The sequence below is a fragment of the Laccaria bicolor genome, genomic scaffold (genome assembly GCF_000143565.1).
Source record: "Laccaria bicolor S238N-H82 LACBIscaffold_3 genomic scaffold, whole genome shotgun sequence".
Lineage (NCBI taxonomy): Eukaryota > Fungi > Basidiomycota > Agaricomycetes > Agaricales > Hydnangiaceae > Laccaria > Laccaria bicolor.
Genome location: NW_001889874.1, coordinates 1,294,906 through 1,310,602, shown reverse-complemented (window position 1 = coordinate 1,310,602; position 15,697 = coordinate 1,294,906). Strand labels below are relative to the sequence as shown.

At 50.0% G+C, this 15,697-nt stretch overlaps 4 protein-coding genes across 4 annotated transcripts; 1 reads left to right on the top strand and 3 right to left on the bottom strand.

The window, feature by feature from the left end:
- Positions 1-83: 83 nt before the first annotated feature.
- Positions 84-3,361, bottom strand: LACBIDRAFT_308722 (uncharacterized protein; the record flags this gene model as incomplete). The annotated part of the gene is made up of 13 exons (XM_001875635.1): positions 84-545; positions 600-1,216; positions 1,265-1,370; positions 1,424-1,515; positions 1,584-1,593; positions 1,662-1,760; positions 1,807-2,053; positions 2,107-2,649; positions 2,711-2,738; positions 2,786-2,825; positions 2,885-2,908; positions 2,978-2,990; positions 3,060-3,361. 13 exons carry the CDS (start codon positions 3,359-3,361, stop codon positions 84-86), a joined length of 2,583 nt encoding a protein of 860 aa, XP_001875670.1.
- A 727-nt stretch (positions 3,362-4,088) lies between these two features.
- On the bottom strand, positions 4,089-4,359 carry LACBIDRAFT_308720 (uncharacterized protein; the record flags this gene model as incomplete). Its single annotated transcript, XM_001875634.1, has 1 exon — positions 4,089-4,359. Exon 1 carries the CDS (start codon positions 4,317-4,319, stop codon positions 4,089-4,091), a length of 231 nt encoding a protein of 76 aa, XP_001875669.1. The 5' UTR covers positions 4,320-4,359.
- Positions 4,360-6,194: 1,835 nt separating this feature from the next.
- Positions 6,195-7,061, top strand: LACBIDRAFT_322644 (uncharacterized protein; the record flags this gene model as incomplete). Its single annotated transcript, XM_001876062.1, has 5 exons — positions 6,195-6,247; positions 6,345-6,396; positions 6,479-6,828; positions 6,855-6,858; positions 7,041-7,061. The coding sequence occupies 5 exons, from the start codon at positions 6,195-6,197 to the stop codon at positions 7,059-7,061; spliced, it is 480 nt and encodes a 159-aa protein (XP_001876097.1).
- A 6,734-nt stretch (positions 7,062-13,795) lies between these two features.
- LACBIDRAFT_188306 (uncharacterized protein) lies at positions 13,796-15,578 on the bottom strand. Its single transcript, XM_001875633.1, has 5 exons — positions 15,503-15,578; positions 15,096-15,441; positions 14,676-15,039; positions 14,191-14,626; positions 13,796-14,140 (listed from the first exon to the last, which is right to left on the bottom strand). Exons 1-5 carry the CDS (start codon positions 15,573-15,575, stop codon positions 13,965-13,967), a joined length of 1,395 nt encoding a protein of 464 aa, XP_001875668.1. The 5' UTR covers positions 15,576-15,578; the 3' UTR covers positions 13,796-13,964.
- Between the last annotated feature and the right edge of the window lie 119 nt (positions 15,579-15,697).

The following is a 15,697-nucleotide window of genomic DNA, read 5'->3' as shown; positions in this document are numbered from 1 at the left end:
ATCGTATAAAGACGTTGGGTATACATGAAGGAACAGTAAATGAAGCAAGGTGAATGGGTCTCAAGATAAGCAAACAAGGAACACTAGAACCAGGCCATGTAACTCGTCTCATCCACCAAACTCGGTGTCAGCGCGCCGTGGTCAAAGTTGTAATCTTTGTTCTCCGCTATCCGTGGCGATGAAGGGGTGAAGGGTGTCGGCTGTGATGTAGCGATGGCGTATCTATCATCTAATCCGAAGCCCAGTGACGAGTAGTCGTAGATGTCAGGCATCCACGATTCTCCAGGGGTGATGTTCAACGCTGGCTGTTGCTCCCATGAATCTTGCTGGGGAGCGGAGGGGTACAGTGAAGCAGAAGTTTTGGCACATTCAATGAGTTTTTCAGCATATTCAGAAAGGCCGGGATGTGCGTTGGTAAATGAGGGCGGTATACGCGCTTGTGGTTGACTATATCGCATATTGCTGTTCTTCTTAGTCAAGGATTGATTGCCAAGGGGCTGGAGAAGTGTCCTGCGCGACTTGTCAGCGAGCTTCTGCATCACAGGCTGTCAGGCGTAACTATGTCAGCTCGCGCACACGATACGAAAAGTGGGACATACAAGTGCTTTCCCGCTAAATGGTAATATTGTAGCAGCCTTCCTGAACAACTGACACGCTCTCTCCATATCTTTCAGTGCATAACTTGCCAGTGGAATCGAAGGCGCCCGTGAAATCAGCAAAGAAAGCGTAACAGTAGCAGAAAACGTGTTGAACCAGAAGTGCAGGAACCTGGAGGTGAGCTGCTGTTCCCGTTTGTAAAGGGTTTCGACAGCGGTGATCAAGTTTGATGCGCTGAGATACGTGGCGAGGACTGAAGGCCCATAATCGTGATCAAGATCAAATCCATCTGGTCCACTCATAGCATCTGTGAAATATTTTCGATGGAGTTGAAGCAGAGCTGGCAACAAGATCGCACTGTCAGCTTCGACCTGGCTACATACGAGAGGGCGAAATGTACCAAGTTCACGACCAATGGCAACAAGTCCGCCTTGCATAACGAGAAAACGCGGAGTGAGGTCTTGCATGATGTTGTCGTCCAACATTGTAGGAACATCAAAATCCCGAACTGATCCGTCCAGCTCTAAGATACGGGAGTATGGGGGTGCTTTGACTGCGACCATCGCCTCCAATATCGGGGAGAGGCATTTTATGAAGAAGCCGCTTTTCCATTCGTGGTCTACAAGATCATCAAACCGTGGTTAAACCGACAGTGGATGACTCTTACAAACTATTTCCTGGCGAGGGACGTAGATCCCTGGTCCTACATATGTTGGAGTTTTCGCATCGACGTGAGCCAGGCAAATAGACGGAGGGCGACCAAGTGAAAGGCTCTGCCCATCCCACATGAGTAAAATGCCTCGGAAAGAACTACGTGTTGACGTACCATCCGACAATCCATATTGAGAAGTTCCCAGAAAACGGCACGACGCTTCTCATGTTCCTCTGGGATGCCCTTGAGTCTGGGCGCATCGCGGTCTGTTTGTGGCAATCAATGTAACCATGCGGAGATCCACTATGAGAAGGACCGGCGAAACGGGACTTACGTAGACCGAGCTAGGGTAAGAGGCGGATGACTCGTCAGCGTGCGCTCCAAGGCGGCATATGATGATGACTCGACTCACCCCTTGAGCAAGTTTTGCGACAAAGCCCATGAGGTTCCAAGCATACCCCACGGCTTTCTTATTATCTGAAAATATTAAATGATACCAAATCATAAAGAACTAGGCAACGATCAGAACAAATTCGTTTAGAGAGCAAGTGACAAACCAAGGCATGAAGAACATCAAAATCAGGCTCCTCCATGAGAGGAATCTCACAAACAGCAGCGCGGGCTAGGTGGTGATACGCTTCGCCATGCAAGGAGCCAAGAGGTTGATTGAGATCAACCAAAGAGCCAATAGACAAAACCATGAGCAAAAGAGCCAGCCTGCGCGGGCTCAGATCTTCAATGGCCGTCGAATAACAATAATGCAAAAGATTAGGAAGGAACGTCTCAGACGCATCGAGGTTGTACCTAGACCCAACAAAAGTCAAACTCAGACGGCAGCAGGTGTCGTGACTACTCACTGCCAAAGAGCATTTCGCATTGCTTCTTCGCATATGCGTTGTGCTTGATCCTTGGGCGGGAGGGAATCGCGGATGCGCTTTCTAATGCTGAGGTCGACACACCAAGGGAAGGGGAAGGTGGCACTGAGTTGAAGGATATCAGGTGGGACTTCAGGTGTGGCTGATCCCCTTCCATGACGACCCAGCTCTGTACCTCGGGAGTTGGGTCTGGGGGCGGGGGACTGGTATCTTATGGGTATAGAGCCCACAGATAGTCGGAGGTTTTCATCTTTACCAGCAGGTGCAGCTGATGACGGTTGTAGAGGAAGAGGTTGTGGTAAAGGTGGTTGTTGTTGCTGCTGTGGCGTTGGTGGTTGGGCATTTTGCGCGGTTCCATAGAGCTCTTGTGAAGTTTTAATTTTTAGCAGTTCAGGAGCAAGGAGGGGGTGAGGATGGCTTGAGCAAGTTGCTTGTAGAGCTTCAAGTGCATCTTCAAGCTGTCGCACCCGATCGCCCAATTCATGAATCTTCTCGTGTAATTGTTCGGCACCTGCAAGAATAAATCTTTGGGAAGATTGATTAGGGGGATAACAAAACTGCCATTTATGGCGGACGAAAAACGAACCGACTGCCTCGGCCCGATGTGAGAGCACCTGGACTTGTTTAGGAAGAGTAAGATGTCAAGAGATGCCGAACGAACCTTCAGGGCAGAGGCTACCGCAGCCCCTCTTCACGCATGACTGAATCACAGAGGTCAGTGCCAAGTGGTCTCACGACACCGAGAACAACAAGAGCTCACCTGGCAAGGAAAGACGCGGTCGCACTGTGTTCCAATGAAGTGTAAGTATGCAGTAGGATACTTTCATTTCAACCTGTAATGCGAAAAGCTTGCCTTGAGCTTTAACCTACGCCATGGAAAGCAAGGTTAAGTACTAGTCGGAGCATGCATGCAAGATAGCTAGCAGTATACTCACCTACGACACTCTTTGCAAGATAGCTTGCGATTGTTTTTATCGTCTACCCGACCCCTCCCAGCAGTAGACGCATTCGCGGGCATGGTAGCAGACACAATGGAGTTGTGACCTCCGTCCGATCTGCCTGCCCGCCCCATTGGATCAGTTGGTGACCCCATTCCATGATCCTCTATCGGCCCAGCCTGCACTGAGTCACGAAACGATGACTCTCCGACATTGCGGGGCCGTTTTGACGGCCGAGCATCATGCATGTCCTGCGGTCCTCGAGCATCTTGCCCACAGCTTGAGCTTCCTCCAAACATTGTTGAGGTAGTGTACAAAGAAGGTCTGTCAGCTCGGAAAAGTTGCTGCGGTCGTCTCTGCTTCCAGGGTCGTAGATACTGGTGTAGTCGAGAGAAATGGAAGGGAGTTAACGTTAAGAAGGCAAATGAGGCCCGTGACTTCCGGAGGTCAGGGAAATGGCGCTTACGACAACAATCTCCTTTTTTGTCGGCAATTCTTAATCTCTACAAGCTTGGCCCCCTTGCCTTTCGGGAACACAAAATAGAATTCACGTTATGATAAAACAAACTCAACGACAACAATCTTGTCTGCGCAGCGGCACTGATCCAGAGTAAAAAAAGCAGCATTGTGAGATCATTGCCCCACTTGGCACTTCGAGTTGTTCAGGCCCAATTGCCACCGAAACATCACTCTCCACGAGTCCGAATTTCCCGGTCTGTGGCAGCCACGCGGTGAGGTATAAAAGTATATGGGAAACCAACGGCGGAAATATCAACAATGATGTTATGGCTGTGCGTCAGACACCCGGTGCCTGCCATTCAAACAGTTGCAAGTTGGATGTAACCTTCAAGCGAAACGAAAGATTAGATGAAGGAGTGAGGAAGGAACCAATCCGCCAAGGCTATAGAGAAAGGCCATCCAATTCCGTGTGTTATCGCGCTGATCTCGAACACGAGCGTGTCCAGAACCACCAACTTTGAAGTAGGGCGAAGTTTTGTCACCGGCGGTTCTCTGGGTAACACCGTGCTAGATTATAACCCCTGTGTGGCCCCAGAGTGTTGCAACGGTCATAGATGGATATACCCCTTTGCTCAAAGTGGCAGAGTAGACGCTGGCAGCCGTCCTGATATAGACATGTGGAGGAAGGACTGTAGAAGACCGGTAGTGGACTCCACTAGTGGAAAGGAGGGCGGCCATTCGCGACCAATGCCTAAGGAGGAGGAACTTCGACATACTGGGCCAGACTCTGATGGGCATCGGGGGCGGGGGAAGATCGGATTGCTGTTGAAGATGTTGGGGTTGTTGAGGAGACTGCTGGTGATAAGGCAGCTGCCATTGATAGGGATACTTTGGCGATACTGGACCTGCTGCTCATCGTAGTGTTGCTGCTGCTCGGATCCCATCTAGTCCGCATCATCCCCAATCATACAAAGGTCATCTGAAACATGCCTGAGCTCAATTGTCTGGCCCTCTTGGCCATACCACCACCGGAAATAAAATACATGGGTTTGTCGATCATCGGCTGATTTTCAGTTCAACGCCGTCTTCGCTTAGTAGACCACCAGAGATTACCTCGGTAACCTGCGTAGCCTTGGGCATGTCTACTTTGCTGATCTGGATTGAATTAAAGGTTCCACAGAACCGTAGGCGAGAGGAAGGTAAACAGGTAGGAGAGACCAACAGGCACAGCGCCACCTAGGTTGTTGTGAGTCGCCGCTCAGGACCGAAGGACAAGATTAATTAACTCACCGCAGCAGCCGAGAACGTATTAGACCAGTACCTCAACAAACTTGAGGTCAATTGTGATTCCCTCCTATAAATCCTCCATGATGGCGATCGTCCTTGCCGCGCTAAGGTAGACAGTCAACAGTGCTTGTGGTTGACAGCCTCTCCAACACTCTAAGTATGGCAAAAAACTGACCTATGGAGCCGCAAAAAATGCCATAATTATAACTCATTAGCGTAGGATTTGAGAAACATAAAACAACGATCATTTACCAAAGTCTTGCTCAACGATGCCTTTTGCAAGACATTCGAGCTGCTCTGAGTTTCACCACCCGTCAACAAAGGTGTCAAAAAGCCCCTGATTTGGCGATCAAGATCTAGGACGGTGGCATAAAGAGGCTCAAGCACTGATGAAGGTTGGCTGACGCTAGACAGGAGGATGTTTCCATTCTCAATCTTGGAAGAAAAGTCAGCTGTCATGTTGAAGAGATGAAAGCGTCATTAAGACATACGGTGATGAGAAGTCTCCCAGAGATTGCAAATTTCACCTGGAATATACGACGGTCTTCGCGTGTCCATGTGGTTGATCGAAATTGAGGGCGGCACGTCCAGGGGAGCGACTATAATTGATAATCGTGGGTCGCGGTTCCACAGATGCCGGTAGGGCGACATGTTTACGAGCCTGGCATCCAGGTGCAACAATTCATAGAACAAGGACCCTTGTTGCTCTACCTCCTCACAAAAAGTTCCGATTCGCCATTCTAGCCCGAGATATGGGAACCGTGTCTTGTCTCTCAGGTATGCCGGAGACACTTACGAAGATCGATCTGGAATTATATCAGCACTCATCAGCCGCAAGTAAAGACGAAAACTCAAGCTCTGTGCTACCTTGCTTGTCAATCCATCATATCCCAAGCACGCCCCACGGCCGTCTTGCTATCTAAAAACACACGCCAATACCATATCTCCCAAAATTGATCCATAATCGTGTAGTTCGTTGCCCCTCCATGACTAGAATTTCGGACAAGCTCGCAAGCGCAGGTGACATTGTTGAATTCAGTCAGCGAGGGCGCTATGACCAAGCAATGCCATTTCCTTGGGAATATCTCATGCAAGGGAAAGTGTAGATGTGATGGTGGTGAATGCGATTCCAAAAAAAAATCGACGAAGGGTGCAGATTGTATTGCCACAAGGCGATCTAGCGAGCAGCCTGCACGAAGGAGGGTTTTGTGAGGACATTGAACTAGTCGATCAGTCCCCTCATTATATCCGTCAGTACAAGACCCTCAGTCTTGTACAAATGAGGTCTGAAGCACAGAGGCAAGAGGATGTACCGCAACGTCCTAAAGGCATATTCATGAGCACTTTTTCGAGTTCCAAGGATCACGGCTCCATCCCTATCCAGTGATGGTTGACTCAGGCGCATTGAAAGCTGCGGTCACACTACGTAAACCTGAGGAGTAAGATCAGGGTCAACTTGCAGCAGATGTTAGGATCGAAAGCACCTTCACCTCGATGCGTGAACACAGGATGATTGAGTGATGATGGAGGCGCCAGGATAACTCGTCGGCAGCATGCACAGCAAGATGAAAGTACCTGGTTGGCACGGGTAAGTGGACCGGAACGCAAAAGCAGGCCTCTGCGAGGTCTTTCAGACGTAATCACATCTAGGACATGACGATGTGGTCGAGAGGAGTGTGAACGGCGGCAATGTGATCATGAGCGGCGTTAGTTTCAGAGACATGCTTCGCCACTTGAGAAGACGGGGGTTTTCAGGGAGGGTCGACTCGGGCGCCATTGAGGGACGAGTGCGTACGGTTCGGAAGAGGGCCTTGAAGGGCCGGCCTGAACGCATCCTGTACACTTCTATCAACCTTCCCGACGCGCTCTTAACTTTCTCCCGCCGCCCACACCTCGGCGCCCGTAAAGCCATCCTCACCAGGCCCACCCAAACAAGCTTCCAAGCAGACGACCTCACCCGCCGCACCCACGAGGCGAATGTCTGTAAAGAAGGCTGGCACGCAGGTGGATATAAACTCAGGTGCAGCCTCTTGAATAAGAATATAGCCCAGTGAGTACATATGCTCTGCGGAAAGTGGTCAAACGATGGACACAAGAAAAACCCGTCTAAACTTACCGAAAAATCAAGGGTGGAAGTTAGACTTCAACGTGACGATCAGGCAGATCCGTGTACTTGAGCGCGGGTTTCGTGCTGATTATTTGCACGAAATACCGAAATGTTGGAAATATCAGTCAGGTCTTCCGCTGCGATAAGCTGCAAAAGATGTATGTTCGTCCTTCCTGAGGCCTGAAGTGCGACCCCGATGTGCCGCAGTTGGCCATATCGGCCGAGAAGAATATTGTCCAGTCTGATCGGATGTAGCTATTACGAGGAACAACAACGCCACAACGTTCCAATTGACCAGATGTTTTTCAGGGAAGAGCTGAGAATGAGATTGAGAACATAAGGATACCGGCCGTTGAGATGCGCAGGCGCGGAAAAAAGACCTCCAGTTGGTCATACTTGCTGACCTAGGTACAGGCAAGTTGTACTCAAGTTGTACTTCTTGAACAACACGGACTGAGTCCAATTTCTGCGCGTTTTTCAGGGAGACCATAAGGCTCAAAACATTCCCCAGGTTGGGCCGAAACGCTTTGGGAATATGAGGATAGCAGACTCAGGCAAATGACCGACGTTGTTAGCGATCTGTAAAACAAAAGGCAAGACACGAAGATATGGTCAGTTGGATTCAGCTTTCAAGTTGGATTAGCGTACATGCCTTTCGGTCTGCCTTTCGAGTCGTTTCTAGCACCCCAGACAGTTGACCACATCGTGACTCTTGTACTACAAGTGCCAGTGGAAAGTTGGAAACGGCTGAATCTTGGCTGAATTGTTGAAGTTCAAACCTAGGGGAGCTTGTCACGTGTCAGCGGAAGATCACCGCTACACTCACCAACTTCGAAGCGCACCCTGCCATCGCTCACCTCGAATTCACACAGAACGTATCTAGCTACGTTTTGTGCCGACGCTGCCCACAAGTAGTAGCATGAGCCAACTCGCCACACCCACTATATCAGATCTCCCTCCCGAAATCTTATCCTCAATCTTCCTTCTTAACACATCTGCGGTATCATTTTATCGAGTCGACGACGATGTCAAAATTCGACAAGACATAACCAGATACACCTCCCAGGTCTGTCGCCAATGGCGCTTATTGGTGCTGGAGAATCCAATCATCTGGAGCCGAGTTATCGATTTCACTAGTGGATCTCACCAATGGACTGAGGAACTTCTAAAAAGGGCTTCGGATTGCCCTATCACTTTAGGTTCACGCTACCGCTCGCTATCGTCAGATATTTTGGCGAGAGAGTTGAAACATGTTTCACGATTTGGTCGATACCATGGCGAATTCACGGCGAAAACCTGGCCACTGGTTGTTGATAAATTTCAGCAGCCCGCTCCCTACCTCGAAGAACTTTGGCTTCAAGGGAGTAGCAGTGCTCAATGCAAACTTCCTGCCACGGTTTTCAGTGGTAATGCACCCCGTTTGCGTCACCTCTGGCTTCAACTCTGCAGCTTACATGGCGACCTTCCGTATCTTGCACAGCTTACCCACCTATCCGTATCGCAGGTGTCATTGCGTAACCCTCCGCCCAAAAATTGGCTTGACATTTTATCACGCATGAAAGTTCTCACCCATCTGCAGCTCATAGACTCAAACATAGGAACCGAATCTCATGCGGCTGTTTATCTACCAAACCTCGAAGATATCACACTGACGGCATCGTTGAGCGAAGCCAGCGCGTTCCTCTCGTCCCTCATCCTCAAACCGACCTGTAGTATGAGGGTGGGCGCCGAGAAATCTTGCCCAGGAACAGACTTTGACGTCACCGCAGGTATTATTGTGCAAAAGTTACAATTTTACTTCTCCAAGGCCACCGAATCCGATTTCCCTCTCTACCTCCATTTCAGCAGGCGCTTCCTTTTCGTCAGCAACCGTGTTACCTCCCCCACTGGGGCTACATCAGAACCAGAGACCCCTCCATATGTCTCCTTCCGTGTATCTTGGCCCTCTCTCGAGAGCGGACTGCTGTCCACCTTGCCGCACGTGTCTTCAGCCTTTGCTGGCCTACTTTCACAAGTTACTTCTCTCAAATTATTCCTCAGTCCCGAACTCTCATTCAGAACACATTCAGCCATCGCCAATGTTCTACGACAAGCAAAGAATGTGACCTCGCTTGTCCGTATGGATAAACAGACAGCAGATATTTTTTTATGGCTGGAAGGAGTCAAGCGTCCAATCAGCACTCAAAGCAAGGGGGACCTTATATTTCCCTTTCTACGCACAATCGATTTCACCGATATAAGGATATCATCGTATTTGGACGCCGACCGTACCACTCAATCCCTCATAAACTTCATTCGGTACAGAATCAGCATTGCAGCCCCCATGAAGGAAGTCTACTTTGCAAATCCATCTGATTTTAGCCGAGTTCAAAATGCAATGGAAAGTCTGGGAGAAACCAGGGCGCTGGTGGCCATGGCCCAAAGGAATAGGGTTTGATCATCACCGAGAGCTCATACGAGGTGCTTGGCCTGCAAAGTTCTAACGTTTCAAAACTTACCTCATGCGTGGCGATGCCATCTCGTCACTCGTCAAGCGTGCAACTCACCTGATATTTTGGCCTCCATGTCGCTGTTCACCAATCTGGTGGTCCTAGACGTAAATATTGAAACTTTACTGTTGGACCAAACTTTTTACGGGAGGCAAATAATGTGACACCCCTTTGTTTGGATGTACTGACAGCAGAGAAGTACTAGGGGCCCCTGCCGTAGTCTATACATTTGTAGGTCTAAGCGCCAATACTTAGTATCATCGCCGGCAAGGCGGAAGAATTCGAATCAGCTATAACTGCAATCGCCCAAGAAGAGGGTGTGTCACGTGATTTTGTCGCGGACACGTGATGTCAATCTCGACCAAGTGATTGGAGCGCGTTGGTTACTTTGAACGTCAGCCTCCCTCCCGGGTCTATAAAACCCGCCTTGTTTGGCGTTTACTTCTTTCTTCATTACCACCACCATCTCCTATTTTTTTCTCTCCTCCTTTTGCTTTCTCAACCTCGCCCACCTGAGCCTCCTCGCCCTTGCCTCGCCCTCACTGGGAAGTACTGCGCTTGTACTGCGCACTCTTGCTCGGTCGTCGCCAGCCTACAGTGAGTGTCTCGCCCTATGATGTATCGCTCGTAACGCTTGGCGATGTTGTTGCCCAAGCTTATTTTTTATGATCTCTTATGTAGCCCTCGACGGCGATCTCAACGTTGGTGGGCAACGCTCAAGCTCCATATCGCTCTAGATGCTTACGCTCAACAACCGCTTTAGCGCCTTTCAAGCCTGGACGTAAACGCCGCACAAGCTGGGCAGCAGCAATACTTACGCGGGGGTGGCTGCCCTGGTGCATAACTTCCATCCTCATACGAAGCATTAAACTCACTCTCTACGCTCTATGGCGGGCGTAATTTCAGGTTGATTCACATTTCGCCCCAGACAATTCTCGCCGCACCCCACCAGGCACATGTCGTGCCGCCGAGGGTCGCACCGCCTTTGCGAGAATACCAAAGGCTTCCTACCCATGGTATTGCAAGAGTCACACGATTGAGCGGCGAGCGATATATGCCTCAGCGACTATGTGAGGTGAGTGGAATAATCAGAGACTCAGGCTCTATTCCCGGGGGAGGGTGGCTTACGGCTCGGCTCGATTTCTGCGTTCTCTTTCGTCGAGTCGAGTGTCGGAGTTCTCCTCGTGCTCCCTTGCCGTGGGTCCCGGGCTGAGAACCGTCACCTATGAGTTGGCCTGCAACTCATAGGCCGGTTTGACTAAGCGCACGTTAAATCTTTTTCTTTTTACGATTCTTTTGCAGTCTTTTTAAGGGTTCTGTCGTTGGGTTTCATTGTTGATTGCCTTTTTTCTTCCCGAGCGGCGTTTTATTGTTATTGTTGTTGTGCGATTCCTACTAATTTTTGTCAGGGCGCTGGGTTGGGAGCAGGTAAGTAAGCGCATGGACCACGCCATTCCAACAATCGAACGACCCCCCGCTTAAATCGATCGCAACACCCTCGCGTTACCGAATCGTTGTGACTCGCATAGAAGCAGAGGGTTAAAAAAAAAAAGAGGGAGGAAAAAAAACACGGAGAGGTAGTTGGCTGAACGAGGACGACGACGCAACCTTCGACCGGACGATTCGCGCAGCAGAGAGGTGGAAACCATTTTTTCCCCTGCTCACCTCCGCTTCTCGTTTCATCATCGTCCTTGCCTACGCCTTCCTGGCGAGGAGCGGGGGTGAGCAGGGGAAAAAATGGGCGGCTTCAGGTGAGTTTCCCAGAGGCGGTGGGCGCCAGCTTTGCCAGTCTGGCAAGTTTGGCGTCCTCCTCGTGCTCCCTTGTCGCGGGCTCTGGGCTTAGACCCATGTCTTGAGCTTCCAGCTCGAGATGCGGGTCGACCAAATGCACGTTAAACATTTTTCGTCCCAGTGATCATGACCACGATTGAGTTGCCTGAGTTCCTCCCGTGGGTGGGATTATTTTATTCCGAGAGACTATTTTCTCGGGGGAATGTGGCTCACCGCTCACGGCTAGACTTGATTCGAAAGGATGGGGGCTGCTGGGAACCTGAGGTGAGCACATTGACCACTTGATTCGCCGTCAAACAACCGCCACTCGAATCATTGACAACGCAGCAAGGTTCGACTAGACGATATGCGCAACAGTCTACAAAGAGGGAAGAAACTCCGCTCATCTCGGCTTTTCGTTCCGTCTTCGTCCTTGATTACGCTTTTCCCAGCGAGGAGCGGTGGTGAGCAGGAAGAAATTCGGTGACTTTAGTTGGGTTTCCCGGGCATCAGCTTGGCCGATTTGACGAGCATGCTGCTTTTCTCCTGCCTTGCCGTGGGCTCTGGGGTTCGACCCGCGCCTTGAGCTTTGGTAGGCTTGAGGTGCGGGTTGATAAAATGCACGTTGTGGTCCTTCTTGACTGCCATATCCCTGTAATTTGCGTAGGAGAAAATAGTAGTCCATCGCTAGCAAGCGCTAGCAGCCTGAGTGCATCTGTTATATCTTGTGGAAAACCTAAGGAAAACCTTTCAATCGGTGGCAATCAAGAGTCACGTGGCTTGCACTTCATCTCCTGCACCATGGCCAACGGAAAGGCTCAAGCTGCTAAAGAAAAGGTATGCCCGTCAGACCTCACTAGAATCGAACTGATTTATTTCGAAGGGGAATGCTGCTTTCAAAACAGGAGACTACCCGATTGCAATAGGGCACTACACTGCTGCCATCCTTGCAGACCGAAAAGATCCAACTTTTCCACTAAATCGAGCCGCTGCTTATCTCAAGCTAGGCAAGTACGTTTCGCATATTTATAACGTGAACTCTGCAAGCTGGTTTCTGACATTTTTTGTATAGGAATGAGGATGCGGAACGGGATTGCAGTACCGTCCTCGATTTGAGTCCGAACAATGTGAAAGCTCTCTTCAGAAGAGGACAAGCGCGTTTGGGAGTGGGGAAACTTGTTGAAGCTCAATCAGGTGTGTGAACTTTTATTGAGGACCATGTTTCGTTCGTTGATTAGCCGCTTTCCAGATCTTAGACAGGCGTTGGAACTTGAACCTGGCAATGCAGCGGTGAAAGAAGAGCTGACGAAGCTCGCCGATGTACTGGAGAGGACAAAAACTAAGGTAAGTCTCGCTTTTTCTAATCGACCTTTATGGCTCAACGATGTATTGAAGGGCAAGGCTACTGACACCCCACCTGTCCACTCATCGACTGCTCATCCCAAGCGCCGCCGTGTCCCGATCACGATCGTCGAACCCGCCGGCGTTCCATCTGCAAAAATAAAAGATACTCCTTCCACACAGCCAACTTCCGAGCCTCAAATTCCTTCAGCCATTTCTCCGCCAAAACCTGATATCGACACCCTCCAACCAGTCTCATCTCGTTCCCTCAAGGCCTCCCCCACGTCTTCCTCTTCAACGCCATCCAACACACCCCCAAACCCGTCACCACCTCCCGTGACACAGCCACAACCAAAACCAACCTCCTTCAAAGAAGCCAAACAAGCCCGCGAATCTGCAAAGTCCGGTAAAGTGGGCGGAGGGATTTTCCGTGCTTCGGGAGCTAGCACCATCTTTCCTACTCGGGAAAGCCCTTCCCTGCCCACCGAAAGTCGAGGATTGACTCCAAAGGGGGATCTGGTGACAGAGAATGATGGAACTATGGCTACACCTCCTGCAGCCCAAACCACGAGCCCGCAGATTGTGGTGAAAGCACCAGCCAATCTTTTTGAATTTGTCAAAGCGTGGACTTCGGCAGTGAATGTCGAGGAGAAGTGGCAACTGATCAATGTTCGTTATCGTTTTCTTTCAGATTTTTTCCGTCACTAACGATACCCCAGAGCATCCCACCAGCAAGTATACCTTCGCTATGCAAAACCTCTCTCGAACCTGCCATGCTTGCATCGATTCTTGATGTCTTCCTTGCTGTGCTCAATGCCAACACGCGTGAAAAGATCCAAGAATACATGGATAACCTCGCGCGGATTCCCAGGTTTGGCACCCTCGTGTTGTTCCTCAGCAAGCAAGAGAAGGAGGTGGCTAGGGATGTTTGGAGGGGTTTGAGTGTTGAGCGGCCCACGGGTGTATGGAGCGTTGTTGCGTAGACTGCCCCCCCCAGAGCGTCGTAGGGTTGGCACGACACTTCGTCTGTGTACATAGTTGTCAATGTTCAACTTCCAACTGCTATAACTATACCTGATTGAATGGCTGATCGACAGACTTCATTCCTCTCCAACATTCCAAGGCGCACAATAATCATACCCATCCGAAGACACGCTTACACTCGTTCAGTGGGTTCCACCGATCCCCAGCCTTCCTCCATATCTTACAGAACAATGTCGTGGGTGTTTTGGCAGGCTGTTGAAATAGGCTAAACAGCAAGCAACCTGCGTATGATGTTTGGCGGGGATATGCAACTTCACGGTGACGGTTCTTCACCTACAAGTCCCTAGCATTATCAATTCCCCAAACTTCATTACATTGTTACATCCATAATGGTACAAAGTCCTTATAATATAATCTTCAACTGTTTCATCTTGGTGATCAAGCAGCAGGAAGGTCCGAAAGAGATCATAACACTTTCACACCTTGTACCCACATTCCAACACGATTCTTGGTATCCCCAATGCACCACCACTTTTCAAGCATATCCAGGTTAAGTTTCACATCTCCATTCCCGTTCGCCTCCAGATCGAAAAAGTCAAGAGCTCCGACGCCTAATCGACGGACTGGGTCGACCAGTTGAACTATTCAAAGGATCAGCTGAACGTAATCGAAAGGATGATTGTACACTGACTCAATTGTGCGTCAAAGAAGGAGCCGACTTCGAAAGTGCCACTTTTCGCCGGCAAGGTAAGAGCTTCAGCCCCACCACGAGTTGCGAGATATAGCGACTCTTTCCAGTCAATAGCCAAGGTCTTGTGTGTAGTTCCTGCATCTTGGCTATCCGTGTCCTTCTCATGTTGAGAACTTTCGCGTATCCTGGAAACGGACACGGCGTGTCGCATCGCGTTCATGATATCTAAACTGTATCCACCCGCGATATCCGTTCCCAAACCCACTTTGACATGAAGACTCAGTGCTTCACGGAGTGGAAACGGCTCCGTTGAGAAGTAGATATTGGATAGTGGACAATGAGCAATGGATGAACCCGCGGCCACCATCCTTGACAAGTCCGGCTTTGTCAGGAATGTACAGTGCGCTTGAACCGTTCGCGGGGTTAGGAGATTGTTCTGAAGATGACGTGAATCGCTTGAATTGACGTGAACAAGGGGAGCTTACCCGGTCAAAAATATCAATGTCTTCAGCACCTCGTACCGACCTCACCCATTCAACCTGATCGTGCGCTTCGGCCAGGTGGCTTTGCACTCGCAGAGACTCCAAGCGAGACAGATCGCCGAGACTTCCGAGCAACTCGTCGGAACAAGTGGGCACGAAGCGCGGTGTCAAGACCGGCTCGATACGACGTTGGTGTGGAGGCAGCTGTTCCATCATGTGTCTGCATTTGTGTACAAAAGATTTTGCAGACGATAGAGATGCCTCAGCTGATGCTTCAACATATGTAGGCCTGGATGAGGTGTCCATGGAAAGCTTTCCAACAAAGGCTCGAACCCCCGCTGATTGCATGGCTTCTGCGAGAATCAAGCTAAGATGGGCGTATGAGATGAATATTGCATTCCTTGATAAGGATCGAGTACTTACTTGGTTTCCTCCTTAATCGTACCAAAGAGCATTACTGTTCCAGTTCCGTTCTGAAGGAGGCGATGCGCGAGACGTTCATATACTCGCTTTGCTAGTATTTTATCGGCGTCAAGTCTCTCCTCTGCTTTGAGAGCATATTCGTCCAGCCATTGCATCAGCGGTAGATCTAGTCCAGTGCCTTGATAGAGAAACTGCGGTGCATGAAGGTGTAGGTCACAAAAAGTTGGCAAGAGAAAGCTTCCGGTGGGCATCGTCGTAATCTCTGGTGCGAGGTCACGAAGCAGTTCGATAGACTCTGGTGAGCCGACGGGTCGAAAGTGTGTGATAAAACCATCGTTGCCGACAGCTAATTTGGGGTGAGGCCCAGATGGCTTAGTGTGCGGACTGCGCTTGGGCAGGAGACTGACCGAGGAGATGATCCTCTAGAAATTCCAGGTCTCCAAGCTGGGGGGTATGAACGAACGTTCCTTTGATCAACATGGTGGGTATAACACTTCCGGAACGAGGGAGAAAGAACGCGACGCGCCGCGGTATCTGATTTGTGGTGGTGGTTGGAGTTGAAGCTGAAGCTGAAGGTCAAACAATCAAATTGATCACGTTGT